Below are 16,752 nucleotides of genomic sequence, written 5' to 3' on the forward strand. Positions count from 1 at the left end.
GGTGATTTCAAGCTCCAGAATGAGTCAAAAAACAAAGAAGCATCTAACTGCTAAACAGTAGAAACCAAACTAGAAACATCCAGAAGAACTCACGGGAGGACAAGCGGTCGCTTCAGCGTGGTGAATCAAGGTGCACGGATCACTAAGACTTCATAATGAGTGTGTCAAGGGGCTGGGTATAAATACTAGGTGATTGGTCATGTGACACTAACAAGCAGGTGGAAACAAAATGAGACTTTGCTACTCATACATAAATATGTCGACGGGCCCGTGTATATTTATACAAATAAAAAAAGTCAATGGTGAACTGATCAACATAGGCTCGTTGCGGACCCCCCTGCAATGCCGTCGCGGACCACCAGGGGGCCACGAACCCCTGGTTGAAAACCCCTGCTCTAGAGGCCAAACAATGTCCCAACTCATGACAGAAAGCTACCAAGTTGTACTGGTGGGCTTTCAAGTCAAGATAATATTGGGAGACTCAAGACAACTTGAGAAGACTAGAAATCTTGAGCGTGGATAATGTGGAACAAGTAAGGCAAAAATTGTGAAAGCAGTTTACACTAATACATCTGTGTTTGTGTTTCTGTGTTTTGTATTTGTGTGTGTGTGTATGTGTGTACACACACATTTCTGTTGCCAGTGTGTGTATCACTATACGAGACAATAACAGGCTTGACTGAAGCAGAGATGCCACATTATTGGTACAGTGACCATCGCTTTGTCCTCTTCATCATGTGTCTCATCATCATCTTGCCCCTCTCCATCTCTAAAGAGATCGGCATTCAGAAGTACACCAGGTGGGCACGCTACATACGTTCATTAGAATTCTGTAATTAGAATTACATTTAATACTTACAATTTAATAATCTATGATTTTTTTTATTTATGCATTTATGTGTTTGTGGAAAGTGGTTGTGTGTAAAATATCCACGTACGCCACCCTGGGAAATTTCACCCAAGGAAATATTTTCCTCAAACCAAACCAAACCAAAACCAACCTCAATAACCCCAAAAGGCATTCAGGTTGATTATACTAAGAAGCAGGAGACGTGGTTCCATCCATTAATGATATTGTATTAAGAAAAACAACAGAAGAATAGAAACAATAATAAAAGAACCATCAATCATACAATCTACACATCAATTAGGAAAGGACAAGGATTGGATTTAGATCTGAGGCTGACCGCTGGTGTGGCAGACCAGCTAGGGGAAGGGAGGTACTCCAAGAGGAAGGGGAAGGGAGGTACTCCAGGAGGAAGGGAAAGGGAGATACACAAGAGAAAGCCACCCCAAATCCCATTGATTTAATTTACAAACTCAAAGTCTGTTTTATGTTTTGCATGGATTAAATGACATTCACAAGGTTAATGTGAAAGTCCACACTCCACATTTTCCCAAACAGCCACAAGGTTGTGACTTACTCCTTCTTCATGAGCCCGCCTTCATTCTGCAGTTAATTGCTGTGGGCATGATTGAAGCACACAGGCAGAATATACGCGTCACTGAAATGTGCTTAACTATAAGCACACACAAAAAATGGACTTAAGCGTGAATGGGATAATATAGCCCTAAGTGATTAAGGAAGCAGGGCACTAGAAACCTGAATGGACCAGGCAGGGAGACAACAAACATCCATTCTGCCACATATGTGTTGGTTTGAAGTCATGGAAATGCTATGGTGCTATGGTGCTGAATCTAAATACATATACTATGACTGTAACAAATACATTGTATGTACTGCTATTATATATTCTTTTGAATGCACTTGCTCACTATGTCATCACAATGTGTTGTAGTGTTTTAGGGACACTAGCAGCAACATACCTCTCTGTGGCGATCATAGTCAAGTACTACATGAAGGAGGAGCACACTGCAGACCTTACTCCTGAGCACAGCCAAGGGTAAATATGTGTGTATGTTTGATGCTCAAAGACCTTACTCCTGAGCACAGCCAAGGGTAAATATGTGTGTATGTTTGATGCTCAAAGACCTTACTCCTGAGCACAGCCAAGGGTAAATATGTGTGTATGTTTGATGCTCAAAGACCTTACTCCTGAGCACAGCCAAGGGTAAATATGTGTGTATGTTTGATGCTCAAAGACCTTACTCCCGAGCACAGCCAAGGGTAAATATGTGTGTATGTTTGATGCTCAAAGACCTTACTCCTGAGCACAGCCAAGGGTAAATATGTGTGTATGTTTGATGTTCAAAGACCTTACTCCTGAGCACAGCCAAGGGTAAATATGTGTGTATGTTTGATGCTCAAAGGAAATACAAAGGTTCCCACTTACTCTCTCACCCCATTTCTCTCTTTTCCTCTATTATAAGGTTGGAATCATGGGCTTCAATGTTCAGTGTCGTTCCTACCATCTGCTTTGGGTTTCAGGTTGGTCAAACTGAATTACCAGTTTTATACGCATGTTTTTCCGAAGGTGTTCATTCACAACTGAAATGCAAACTGTGATTGTCATGCTAAATGACACATGTTCCCTTAGGTTTCCCTTATCAGTCTTTGCATACAACTTATTATAAAATCATATGTACGCACGTTACCACATTTTGTGTACAGAGATGTTTTGTCAGACATAAGCACAATGTATGCCCAATTCTCTTCATAAATCTGGCCATGAGTCAGATAAGTGTAAGATCATGTAGTCATTACAAACGTGCCTAGCATCCACCCCCACAATGATCCTTATATGGGTTGAGACACACCTTAAATCAGTCAGATTAGCATGTACATCTTCCAGGGAAATTACTGTGGATGAATTTCAAATCTCTTGGTGCACATCCTGTTAGGCTTTCTCACAGTAAGGCAAAAACAGAATTCCAAAAGGGAAAAAACACAGTAGAGCAAAAATCAGAAAGTCCAATGAGATAACGACAGTGGGGCGACAGTGGTACAGTGGTAGAGAAGTCGTTTAGTAATCAGAAGGTTGCTAGTCCGATTCCCTGTCGAAGCGTCCTTGAGCAAGACACTGAACCCCTAATTGCTCCTGATGTGCAGTGTGCCATCAGTGAAAATGTAAAATGTGTATACATTGTAAGTCGCACATATGTAAGTCGCTTTGGATAAAAGCGTCTGCTAAATGACTAAATGACTAAATGTAAATAACAGGCAAACAGAACTCCAAAGGCAAAAACACAGAAGATCAAAAATCTGAAAATCTTATACGATACCAGGTACTCGAAAAAATGCAGGATTCAGGCATAGATTCTCACAGACAATGAATTACAATCCGACAGGGGAATACAGAAAGACAGAACTATATATAGAAGGGGGAACAAAGACAAGACACAGGTGAAACAAACAATGGGAATTAACAAGACACAGGAGAAACAAATCAGGCAAACAATCAGGGATATGATGGGGAACAGATGAAAAAATGCCGGGAAGTAGCAGAGGGCGGAGTCTCCGGACAATGACAGAGCGCACATGGCCTGATCACAGAAACACAACAAACACATGACGAAATAAACAAACAGGGGGAAACACGTGGCATAACACAACACACACAGCGATCACAATAAAAAATGTCTCTTAGATGGCAGGGATCTGAACACATCCTGCAGTTAATTAGGGGAATCAGCTGTTTGTGGGCCACCTCGGGCTTGTGAAATAAGGTGAAGGATAAATGATTTATATGGACACTTCTTTCAGAGATCACGCACTCATCCACTCAATGTTCAGTTACAGTTAACAGTATTAGGTCTACACAAGGACCAATGTTCAGTTACAGCTAACAGTATTAGGTCTACACAAGGGTCAATGTTCAGTTACCGTTAACAGTATTAGGTCTAACTCTGACAGTATTAGGTCTAACTCTGTTGGTGTCTCTGACACCAACACCTTATCTGCGAGTGTGCTGTCTCCTCTACATCTCGCTGAGGTTCAGGAGAGCCATGTTAAGGAAATCCTCAGAAAAATTCAATCCTGTATCTCAAAGTCAAAGTCAAAGTCAAAGTAGCTTTATTATCAATTACTTTGCATGTTAAGACATACAAAGGAATCGAAAAAAACGTCTCCCACGGTGAAACATATAAGTGCACACGCACAACAACAGATAAGACAAGACATATAGATATACATATACATATCTGTACCCTGGACCCCATCCCCACTGCTCTGCTCAAGTCACACATCCCCACTCTCAGTCCTTTCATCACCAAAGTTGTTAACCTTTCCCTTCAGTCTGGCTGTGTCCCACCTGCTCTCATGGTTGCTGTCACCCGTCCCCTTCTCAAGAAGCCCACCCTGGACCAGGAGGTTCTAGCCAACTACAGGCATATCTCCAACCTTGCCTTCCTGTCCAAGGTGTTAGAGAAGGTAGTTGCTTCTCAACTTCAGGACCACCTCAAACACAACAACACAACGGATTTCGTTCAGCCCACAGCACTGAAACGGGTGACGAATGACCTGCTAATGACAGCCGATGCAGGATCCCCCTCACTCCTCATACTCCTGGACCTGACTGCTGCATTTGACACAGTGGATCACACTATCCTCCTAGAGCGCCTCCACACCACCATTGGACTATCAGACTCTGCACTCAAGTGGTTTCAGTCCTACCTTTCTGGCAGAACTGAATGTCTCACTGGGAAGATGGAAGTCCAGACTGCTCCCTGTCTCCTGTGGTGTTCCGCAAGGGTCAGTCCTCGGCCCCATCCTCTTCATTATTTACATGCTCCCCCTCGGTCGTGTCATCAGCAGACATAGTTAAACAGTAGCAAAACTGAAGCCCTTCTTGTTGGCACTCCACACCAGGTTCAGTCATCCTCCATAACTCATCTCACCTTCGACGGCCAGGTCATCCCCCTCTCCTCCACAGTCACTAATCTGGGAGTTAGGTTTGACCCTCACCTGACTTTTAATGACCATATAAAACACCTGTGCAAAACCTCCTTTTATCATCTCAAAAACATCTCCAAACTCCGCCCCACTTTAACCCTGTCAGATGTAGAGAAGCTCGTCCACGCATTTATCTCCTCAAGACTGGACTACTGTAATTCACTCTTTACTGGGATCACTGGCAAGAACATCCAGAAGCTGCAATACATTCAAAACAGCGCTCCCAGGATCCTGATGAGGGTCCAGAAATATGAGCACATAACACCCATTCTACACTCACTACACTGGCTCCCTGTCTCATTCAGGATTGACTACAAAGTTATACTACTCACCCATAAATGCATAAATGGACATGCACCCCCCTACCTACAAGAACTCATCACTCCCCAAACCTTCACCCGCAGCCTCAGATCTTCAAACAGCTCGCTCCTCCGGGTCCCCAACACCAAGCTCCGCACCATGGGTGACCGGGCCTTTTGCTCGGCAGCGCCACACCTATGGAACAGCCTCCCTGACCACCTAAGGGCAACACAGACACTGGACTCTTTTAAGACTAGCCTAAAAACTTTTGTATTCAGGAAGGTGTTTTTGACTTTGTGTTAAATCACTGTCAGCTATTTCTTTTGTGTTTCTGTTCATTCACTGTTTTCTATTATGCTTATGTTTACTATTTTTTTTTATTATCGTCGGTATGTTGGCATTAGACTTGGTGATGTTATGTAAGCAAGTGACCCACACATACAGCAGAATAATTGAAACTAGAAATCCATCTGTGTGGTAAGATCCAAAGCTTATCGGTCCACAACTTAGAGCCTTACAGTGGCATATGATGGTCTATAGCAGGGGTCCCAAACTCAAATTACCTGGGGGCAGATGAGCGTCAAGTCTAGTCAGTGGGGGGCCAGATTTGTTTTTGATCTGCTGGCTTGCCTATCACAATACTGTAGATGCCACTTTTGAGTGTGGCAAATGTACCATGTGTGATCAGTGGTACAATGGTTAAGTGTTGTTGAATAAGAAGTAGCTGACGTGGGTTTCAATTTCCTTCTGTGAAGCGCATTGTGTTACCTCCTGAGAATCTTAGTCAAAGGGGTAGTGGAGACTGGCCTTTAGGTTTTCTGTTGTATATTTCCTTTTCTTTTTGTTCATATTTTAGGACAGTAATAAACCTGAGATTAGAGCATAGAGATATTGAGAGTTGTAAGAGCCAAGGTGTATAATTACTTAATATTAATTAATAATATAATTGTGTTTCAGTGTCACGAAGCCTGTAGGACAGTAATAAAAGTGAGATTAGAGCATAGAGATCTTGAGAGTTTTAAGAGCCAAGGTGTCTAATTGTGTTTCAGTGTCACGAAGCCTGCATCACCATCTACAGTAGCATGGAGAATAAGAAGCTCTCTCACTGGATCCTCATCTCTGTGGTGTCTATGCTCTTCTGCCTTCTCATCTATACTCTGACTGGTAAGGCAAACAAGAGACTGTTAAACCTATTAAAGATATACCTTGCATGATGTTTAAGAAATGCGGACACATACCTTAAAATGATTAGTAACCTACAACTTCTGTGTACTTCTCTGATCAACTTGAGCTGCATTTTACAAGTTACAAGTTACGGATATGCATACTTTGATATACAGTTATACTTACAAGTGGGTTTTTATGTCGCCAATATGTCTCTTTGAGACAGGTCTTTCAGCTGTATGTCCCATAGTATAAAAATGTAATTATGAAGAAGTTAATATATGTTTTATGATATATATTTGACCTTTCATTCACAAATTCACAAAGTAAATGTAGTGACTCAATACATCACAAGGGTTGCATGCCCCAAATACAATTCATATTAATTGTGAATTCATGCCAATATTAAGTGACTAACAAGTAGCTGATGGCTTTCGAACGACTCTTGAGACTGACCAAAAAGTGCCCGGGTTACGTAATGCTAAGCGTTGGTATAGCAACTGTCACTCAAGAGTCGTTCGAAAGCCAATATTACATCACCCGGGCTCTTTTTGGCACCCGGTCACTTTTTGCCATGACAGCACCACACTATAAAAACCTGTAAAGACAACCAAGTGCAAAGTACAAGAAAGTGCGAAAATGCCCGGAGCAAGCTACCACTCCACTGCCGTGCAGCAAACCAAAAACCAATGTGTAGAAGTTGTTCAATCGCGTGACAGAAGATGGTTGGGTACTCTGATGCAGAAGCCAACCTAAACTCATCCAGTGGGAGCTCACTAAATTTGAGTTTCATTTGTGCGGTCCATACGGAGCTCTGCACATTCCTCTCTCTCTCTCAAAATGAGCTTTTCTGTTGAGGATTCCTGATTGAATGGGTCTCAATCCAGTCAAAGACCTCGATGTCGGCCACATGTGGAAAGTAGCGCCTGAACCTATCTTTTAATGTCTGAAGGTCTTCAGCAAATACAGCACGCTCTCTGACTGCCTGTGGGAACATCTCCATGGAGCCCTGTTCCAAAGCCTCCTGCCACAGGATAAACTTGCCCATAAACCCCCAAATCTTGTCTGTGGACGATGGAATGTTTTCATTCCTGCCCTGAAGCTTGGCGTTTAACTCGTTCAGGTGCCCAAATATGTCTGCTAGGTAAGCCAGCTTGGCGCACCACCTCTGATCCGCGAGCTTGTCCTTATGTGGGACAGCGTGTTTATTTGAAAATTCCAAAACCTCTCCTCAAAGCTCATAAAGACGGGACAGGACTTTTCCCCGTGACAGCCAACGTACCTCTGTGTGGAAGAGTAGGCTTTGGTGGTCAGCTCCTATCTCAGCGCACAGTTTGGATGTAATTCACCTCCTGCACAGCCTAATCCAGCACCTCAGCCAACTCCGGGGGCATGGTTTTGGCTCGATGCAAAATACAGTGGTTCGTCACAATATTTTGGTTTTGAGCTTTCACCTTGGCGAAGCACATATCCCAAGTCAGACTTTTCTCTTTTAAATAGTCATCAGTTACCCTGGATATTTCTTCTCCTGTTGTATGGCTTTCTATTTCTTTGCAGAGAATTCTTTGATAGAATCACCTTCAACATATCTGACGTTTGCCAGAAGTTGGGCAGCCCCACTTATGTCAGTGGATTCGTCTATTTGTAGAGAAAATGTTCCGCTGACCTGCAGTTTCTCCGTCAATTGTTGCTCTATGTCATCTTACATGTTGTCGATTCTTCTATTGATTGTATTGTCAGACAAAGGCACTTTTGATAGCGCATTTGCGGCATCTGAACCCAGCATGACACCTGTAATTTTTTGGAAAGCAAGGAAGATGGGCGTCTCCTCTATTGTGTGATATTTCTTCTGCTTTGCATTAAGCTCCGCTAGCATATAACTTGCCTCCATCACCTTATCAGACACTTTCACACAATCCAACAAATGGTCTTGCTGCCTCTGGTTCACATCCCGCACTCTTTTGAAGAAGGCCAAGTTTCTCTCAACATGAAAGGGATGTGTGGTTTCCAAGTGCCCTTTTCAGCTTACACCATGTTAGCATTAGCCAACTTCTCCCGTCAGTTGACGCACTTGGGCTGAGGGCAGTGGACATCCCCGGTCCAGCGGAAGCCATAAGACCGGTAGCTTTCATGATACTGTCTCTCTTTTCTTTAGGTGGTTCGTCTGCACTGATTAGTTGTGGTTTGCTCCTCATAATAAAGCGATCCATTTTCCCCCTCATGGATTTCTCTGTCTTCGTTAATGGCGTTTGGCCAAAACTAGCTAGCCGCAAGCCGCTATCATTGTCTAACAGGACATTCTAACATAACATTCTTTGCGCGTCTGTGTGCTGCGGCTCCCACTCTTTGCGCGCAAGCTGTTCAAACGAAATTAAAATTGAAATTCAATCAGCCTTGTCGAAGCTGACTGACTGTGGACGGAGTTACAGCTAAACACATCATGACATCACTGGGTCAAAGCCAAAGGGAAGTCCAGCGAACGACAAAGTAATTGGAAACACCAAAGACAATCACAAGGTTAGGATGCTGGAATGTGCTATACACAACAGGTAAAGCCGAACAAGTAGCAAGAGAAATGGACAAATATGGATGTGACGTGGATGGACTGGGGCTGGCCGTTAGGGATGGGAATCAAGAACTGGATCTTATTGAGAACCGGTTCCCAGTGGATCCATTCCTTGGAATCATTAGCCAAAGTCCTTAACAATTCCGCTATCAATTCCAGTGCCGTTTGCACATGCGCGATGACGTCACACGCACGGAGCCTTGTTTTGTTTAGACCGCAGCCAACATGGTGTCTAGGCAGAGGCGTTCAAAAGTCTGGTTATATTTCATGCGAAAAGACGAAGACAGGGCCACTTGCAATGCTTGCAAAACGTCTATTTCATCAAAGGGGGGAAATACTACCAATATGCAGAAACATTTGTCCACACAGCATGCAATAACTTTACAGGAATGTCACGTTTTTGATGCGCTACGAAGTGACGATAATGTTAATGAATCTCAACCAAGCAACAGCAGCGCGGCTAACCTTAGCGCTTCATCTGTTAATATCGAAGGTAAACCCCTCCAGATCCTGTCTATTGTGTTAGTGCCATTTGTTTCATTGTGAAAACCAGCTTTCACTATTTGTTTATGTCAGTTTTATTTTTAGGTGAAGGTGAATACACATACAAAAACAGCACTGTAATTGGCATGTTCAAATATTATTTAGCACAGCAGTTCTCAAACTCTTGTATATCAAAGACCCCTAAACTGCCACAATTTAGATCCCCATCTGATAAGATTTTTGAGTTTAGCTGTTTTATTACAAAAATGCTATGAAACCCATTACCATTAAGCAGTCATCCATTCTGTTACTAAGGATCCCTAGGCTATGGGTCTCTGGAGCCCACTTTAAAAGTCTGTTGACGTATTCTTATACGTATGTATTTAGTTATTTCAAATATTCAAGATTATACATACATGCTGTGCATCATCTATTCAGATAATATTATATAAAAAAGAATGTTATGTTAAAGTAACAGTATGTAGCAATTGTATTTTAGAGTTAGGGTTAGGATTAGCAATTTTACCTTAAAATAACAGCTTCAAAATTGGGTTAGGGTTAGGGTCACGCTACAATGACGTTTAATATGGAGAATGGCCTCTGTGCCATTGCCATACCAGGGTCCGTAGGCATATTACTGCGCTATGTACTGTATGTAGCCATCTCACCTCCTGGTGGTACAGCGCATCACCATGCTCTGCCTCCATCTCATTCAGCAGAGCTCGACATTGACGATGTGAGAGCGCTTTAGAACGAATACTGTTTACGATTGAAACAACGTCTTGCATCACATTCTTCAGGCCGATCGATTTGGCATACAACTGCTCTTGGTGTAAAATGCAATGGTATTATAAAATCTGCCCTCCCTCCACACTCACGGACTTTCTCTGACATCAGTGTAGTAAGGCCTGAATTCTTACCGACCATTTCCGGAGCTCCATCGGTTGTGATGCCCTTCAGATTTTCCCACTTCAGATAATTCCTCTCCACAACTCTTTCCACTGCTTAAAAAAATAGGCGTTCCTTTTGTTGTGCCCGATAGAGTTTCAAGGCCGGCCGGCCGGCTCCTGACACACCTCCAAAATCCTCACTGACCCCACACAAAAAGACCAATAACTGTGCAGAGTCGGAGATATCTGTGCTCTCGTTGCAGGCGATGGAGAAGGCAGAAAATCTACCTGCTTTCGCAACGATTTGCCCATTTGCTCACGTCTTGAGCCACATCCTCAATGCGGCGGGTAACGGTGTTCCGGGACAGGCTAATTCGAGAGAAAGCCACACACACAGTCTCAGCAGCCACAGTCAGACACTCTTTGACAAAATCACTGCATGAAAGCGCTCGTCCACTTTTTACAATTATTTTGCTGATCCGGTAATTTGCCCGGGGAGAATTTTCTTGTACTGATGAAGGCTGAAGCAAAGTAGGTTGCTGTACATTTAGCTGGGCTAGCAAATCTCCTGCCTTTAGCTTTCGTTCATCACCTCTGTACTTGGAGAACTATGACGAATGTTTCGTTTCATAGTGCCGACGGATGTTATATTCTTTAAAAACAGCCACTCGCTATTTGCAGATGAGGCTGACTGCCTTAGAATTGATTTCTGTAAAAAATACTCGTGTTGCCAACTATTTTTGTATGCCCTCTTCTCAGTGTGCCACTGCCTACGATCCATGCTTACTCCTCACTTGTGTCATCATCGGCCCATGGATCTGTATTGACAAGAAGTCAATAGCGCTAGTTTAAACATAAGGTGAACAGGACCAACAGTTTTGATGGTTAGAAGGTGAGGTATTTGACACAATAAACCCCAATTTACTAATGTAGAACTCAGGGACTATATTAAACTGGATTACTGGAAACTGGATATTCAATGTCCCACGAGGTTCAGCTGTAGGTCAACTTTTTTGTCTCTGTATTTGCTGCCACTTGGTTACATTATAAGAGCCTATGGAGTGCACGCTCTCAGCTATGTGGATAACTTACAGTTGTACACTAATGCTTAAAGGAACAGGAGCTCTAACAGTGCGTTTCAGACCTCAGACAGAGAGTGAATAGAGATGACAGGATGAGGAAATAATATGTTAATAGAACATTGAAGCATGTAAATCTATTCTAGAAGACCTCAAAACTAAATCATGAACATTGAAAGGACATTATAGGTCCTCTTTAATAAAAGGAATATGGCATTTTCAATGCACTGATTGGGATTTCTGTTGAAGTTAATGCTACCATGGTAATTAAACATATAGTTTTCTCCAGGTGGAGTTTAAAAATATAAAAATTAGTTGAACTTGTTAGTGGGTTTAGTTTTGAATGAATGTTCCCCTCTTTCTTTTGATCACATGCCCCCCCCTACGAACTTATCAAGTTATGCTGTTATACTTTTACAGGTGTGTTTGGCTTCCTGACATTTGGACGGGGTGTGGCCTCTGATATTCTGATGTCCTATCCCGGAAATGATGTCACAATGATCATAGCGAGGCTACTCTTTGGCCTCTCCATCATCACCATTTATCCCATTATTCTGCTGTTGGGCAGGTAGGCAATCTCACACACTCTTTAGACACACTCTTTAGGCTGCTGTTGGGCAGGTAAGCAAGCTCACACACTCTTTAGTAGACACTCTTTTTGCTGTTGGGCAGGTAGCCAATCTCACACACTCTTTAGACACACTCTTTAGGCTGCTGTTGGGCAGGTAAGCAAGCTCACACACTCTTTAGACACACTCTTTAGGCTGCTGTTGGGCAGGTAAGCAATCTCACACACTCTTAAAGCTGCTGTTGGGCAGGTAAGCAATCTCACACACTCTTTAGGCTGCTGTGATGGCAGGTAAGCAAGCTCACACACTCTTTAGTACACACTCTTAAGGCTGCTGTTGGGCAGGTAAGCAATCTCACACACTCTTTAGGCTGCTGTTGGGCAGGTAAGCAATCTCACACACTCTTAAAGCTGCTGTGTACGGGCGGTTGGGCAGGTACGCAAGCTCACACACTCTTTAGGCTGTTGTGATGGCAGGTAAGCAATCTCACACACTCTTTAGCAGACACTCTTAAAGCTGCTGTGTACGGGCAGGTAAGCAATCTCACACACTCTTTAGGCTGCTGTGATGGCAGGTAAGCAAGCTCACACACTGACAGTACCTGCTTCAGGTGGAAATGCTTACTGACATTGATATACAGTTCAATTGTCGCATCTGGAGACTGCTTTGGTGAAATGTGGACTTAGTATGGATAGGAACTAGACAGTATGGTGAGAAGGATCACAGCATTAATGCCTTTTGAAAGTGGGGTTTGAAGTCTAAAGGGAAATGAGGAAGTTAGAGGAGGGTCAGTGGAAAAGCCATTTGGTTTCAACACACTTCTAATCCTCAGTTTTAAAGAGTCGTCTCAGTGTGATATTATGAGGTGCCAGGTCATGTATGGCCCTGCAAAGCCACAATAAGCTTTAATGACGGTCATTCCATTGGGGTGTTCACATGGTTTTGTTGTATGATCCCTCTGCAGTGTATTCCTGCACAAATGATAGAATGGAGTTGAACTTTACTTTCCATTCATGTATATTTCTGCTAAGAAGAAACTCAGTTTATTAGTTCCATTTCACCCCACATCATCCTGTTGGAAATTGAATTTCTATTTTACCAGTGAGTTGTAAACTTCTGTGATTAACTTGACTAAAGCGAATACTCATACAGTAACAATACAGTGGGCTATGTACAACTAAATGCATTCCAATGGGGAGTTCCATTTGACTGTTTTCTAAGTGAATACTTAATCACACAATGTACGCTGGTCTGTTCCAGGTCTGTGATCTTGGCGCTGGTGCTACGCTACCGTGACCGGACCTCCATAGTGACAGACGAGTTCGAGCATCGCTGCCGGGTCATCCTGACGCTGCTCTGGGTGGCGGTCACCCTGCTGATTGCAGTTTATGTGCCAGACATGAGTGAGGTCATCAGCGTCATTGGGGGAATCAGTGCTTTTTTCATCTTCGTCTTCCCTGGTGAGAGACAATATATACACACACGTGTCTTCGTCTTCCCTGGTGAGAGACAATATATACACACACGTGTCTTCGTCTTCCCTGGTGAGAGACAATATATACACACACGTGTCTTCGACTTCCCTGGTGAGAGACAATATATACACACACGTGTCTTCGTCTTCCCTGGTGAGAGACATTATATACACACACGTGTCTTCGTCTTCCCTGGTAAGAGACATTATATACACACATGTGTCTTCGTCTTCCCTGGTGAGAGACAATATATACACACATGTGTCTTCGTCTTCCCTGGTGAAAGACAATATATATACACATATGCACATGTGTCACAAAGGCCCTAGTCTAGTTTCACCAGTACACCAGTCTAGGTATGATCACAGTGAAGGCAACAGCATATCAGTTTTCAACATTCCCTGACAAATGCTTAAGCGGGTGTGTGCTATTGATGCCTTTGTCCTTGTGTTTCTGTGATTTTCCTTAGAAATTTGAAAGAGTTTATTCATACCACATTCTCAATGTCCTTTCAAAGCTTCTATGTTAAATTCAGCAGGATTCTATACATGCAAAACCACTTCCCCCTGAAAATGTAAAAATGTTACACATATGAGGAGACACACAACTTGTTTGTTGTAGTGCTGTAGTGACTTTTACAAGGGTCACAAAAGGGTCCTAAGCAGTTTGGCCTAAACACAAAGACATGTCATCATTTAATTTTAGCTACAGTGCTAACTGGGGTTCAAACAACATGGAATTATTGGATAATCCTAGGGGGAGATAAGAAACACAATATTTTTCGGTGAATATTCAATAATAACATGTAAAAAAGTGACACTCAGCTTATTTAAGTGTAGTGGACTAATGTCTTTGGGTGATTCATCATTGTGACAAATAGATGTACCAGTGTTCAGTGTAAATACGGCAACTCACTAAAGATACATAGAGATATACAGCCCAAATTGATCCCCCTTCTCCTTGTGCATTCTTCTCTCTGACTTCTTTCCATCATTTGTTTTTTCCAGGTCTGTGTCTGATCTTCACCATGCAGACAGAGGCACTGTCTTACAGAACTAGGTGGGTACAATATTCTGCTTTGGGTGGATTGGGGATAGTTTTGTATATTGTTTGTAAACAATGAGAGAGTTTGGAGGAGGTGGTGTCTTGAAAAACAACAACAACAATAACAATGATAATAATAGTTCTGATTATTCTATTTTGACAGGGTACTGTTCACCGTGTGGGGAGTGATTACAGTGGTTGTTGGAGTCTTCATCTTTGGTCAGAGTACAACCATTGCTGTCATGGAACTGTTGCACAAATTCTGATCCCCCTCATCTCACTACCACTGTAAATCTGAGAATTTACTGGATCCCCAAATGTCCTTCACTTTTGGTCATATATAATGTGATTTGCTTTGACATTAAACTGGAGTTTTTCAAGATCAGAGTTTATATTCTAATCAGTGATCAGAATAATGTCTAATGTATACTTCCGGGGCAAACAGACTTCTTTCAGCTCTTTTCAAATGATGACAAAAGTGTTCACCAGAGTACATTCAGTACATTCTTGAGCTCTGCACAAAAACTAGACTAAAAGCATGGAGATTCAGAATATGTCATTATACATTTATTGTATTAATTAGACATTTATTTATTATATTTATTTGTATTGTGTTTTGTAATGTATTGCATTGTATTGTTTATTTATTTGAACCATATGTGTATAGATGTTTAATAAGGTCTTGAAACTAAATGGGGAAAATAAAAACATGCTATTAGTTGATCCAACAAAAAAACTGCTTAAAAAATAGGGCAGATTTCCCAGGATCAAACTAGAAGTGGCATGTCTAGGTGTTGTGTTTTAAATGCATAGAATGAAGATGACCTAAATGGCATTCTTTCACTTCAGTTATATAGCAGTGACAGGCCAGTCATAAGCAAGATCCTGAAAAGTTATTCCATGCTTTTTTTTGGATCCTATGACCCTCTCTTCACTAGCCACCAGCAGAACTACATTTCTTACTACAGAAAAAACAACAGCATGCATGTTTGATACAGGCATGGCCAAAGAGCCTTCCTTGACATCTGCATGCACAAGCACACCACCACCAAATCTGATGAATCTAGTAGAATACTCCTTGCCATGCAATGAATATTATACTATACAACCACGAATCAATCAATCCAATAAACACCTTTGTGTTCATAAGAATGATGTCAAGAATACTGAATAAAAGGGTTACATTTGAATTGGTTTCATGTGTTATGTTTTCGACTGCAGGTAGGCCTATGTAATCGGGTAATCGGGTGATCAGGCTATAGCCTGAATATTAGGTTGAATTAGATTAAGCCGTTTATAATACAGAATCAACTGCAATTTCTTTTGGCGATGTAATAAACCAACACAGAAGTAATCATTTGACCACATTTGACCATTTACTGAGTTTATTTTGCCTGGAGCAACTTTACTGCTGATGTGTGACCTGGTACACTATGCCATACCCATCGATGGAAAATGGGAAAGGTTCTTTCTGAATGTCTAAAACCATGCTTGGGTCATTACAACATTTTCCCTTACCACTTTGAGTGCATTAGTCGCACTAAAGGTTTCCTCCTATGTCCTATTCACAACGCTGCTGAGATCATTTTTTATTGAGGAGATCGAGAACTCCTAAGTTAAAAGAAAAACTCTGTTGGCTGATGTCAAGTCTTGTGCACAAGCTTGCTTTCACTGACCTGAGTGATTGGTTGATGAGTTACATGTCTGTGCCGGTGACAAATTAATTAATAACAGAAACGCAACCCACAGACCAACTATCTTTGCACGGCTCTCAAAATTTGTCTAGACAGAATGTTTGATTTTACAATAGGTTAGCCTTTATTTCCTGAAGAACCCCAAATTAATATAAAATATAACATATATGTAGGACATGAAAAGTTATCACCTGTACTGGCCTCTTCAATGCCATTCTATAATTCTATTTTGATTAAATTGAATTCATAGAACCACAGTATCTCCTTTTGGCTGTTAAGTTTGCGCTATGGAGAAGTATAAATGATTCACCTGATATCATAAGAAAAGTTTCTGTTATGTAGTTTAGCCACGTTGCTCTGGAGACAGAACCGGATCTAAGCCTAGGTGGGCGACCACAGTAAAATGTAGGGGTCGACCGATTAATCGGCATTGTGAGTTAATCTGCAAAAAAAAAAAATTCTGCAGACACATCTGCAAGTGTAACTGTGACGCCTTTTATTGTTGGTGAGCATGTGGTCTGCCGCTGTTATGCATGTTACATAACATATTTTCTTAATCGATGGCGCTCATATAGGCCTACATGCGCATGCCAGAGCAAAGTTTGCCCCCAGTAGAGTAACATTAATAGCCAGCTA

The 16,752-nt window shown here is 42.0% G+C and overlaps 1 protein-coding gene across 1 annotated transcript in view; it reads left to right on the plus strand.

Moving 5' to 3' along the window:
- The window catches only part of slc38a8b (solute carrier family 38 member 8b), a 25,743-nt gene extending 10,131 nt beyond the window's left edge, over positions 1–15,612 (plus strand). The window contains 8 exon segments of the mRNA XM_031569742.2: positions 644–800; positions 1,800–1,904; positions 2,332–2,389; positions 6,202–6,316; positions 11,755–11,902; positions 13,164–13,363; positions 14,386–14,437; positions 14,586–15,612. Coding sequence (XP_031425602.1) covers positions 644–800; positions 1,800–1,904; positions 2,332–2,389; positions 6,202–6,316; positions 11,755–11,902; positions 13,164–13,363; positions 14,386–14,437; positions 14,586–14,688 — 938 coding nt within the window. The 3' untranslated portion in view covers positions 14,689–15,612.
- The last annotated feature ends 1,140 nt before the right edge of the window (positions 15,613–16,752 follow it).

This window comes from Clupea harengus, chromosome 6 (genome assembly GCF_900700415.2).
Source record: "Clupea harengus chromosome 6, Ch_v2.0.2, whole genome shotgun sequence".
Classification (NCBI taxonomy): Eukaryota; Metazoa; Chordata; class Actinopteri; order Clupeiformes; family Clupeidae; genus Clupea; species Clupea harengus.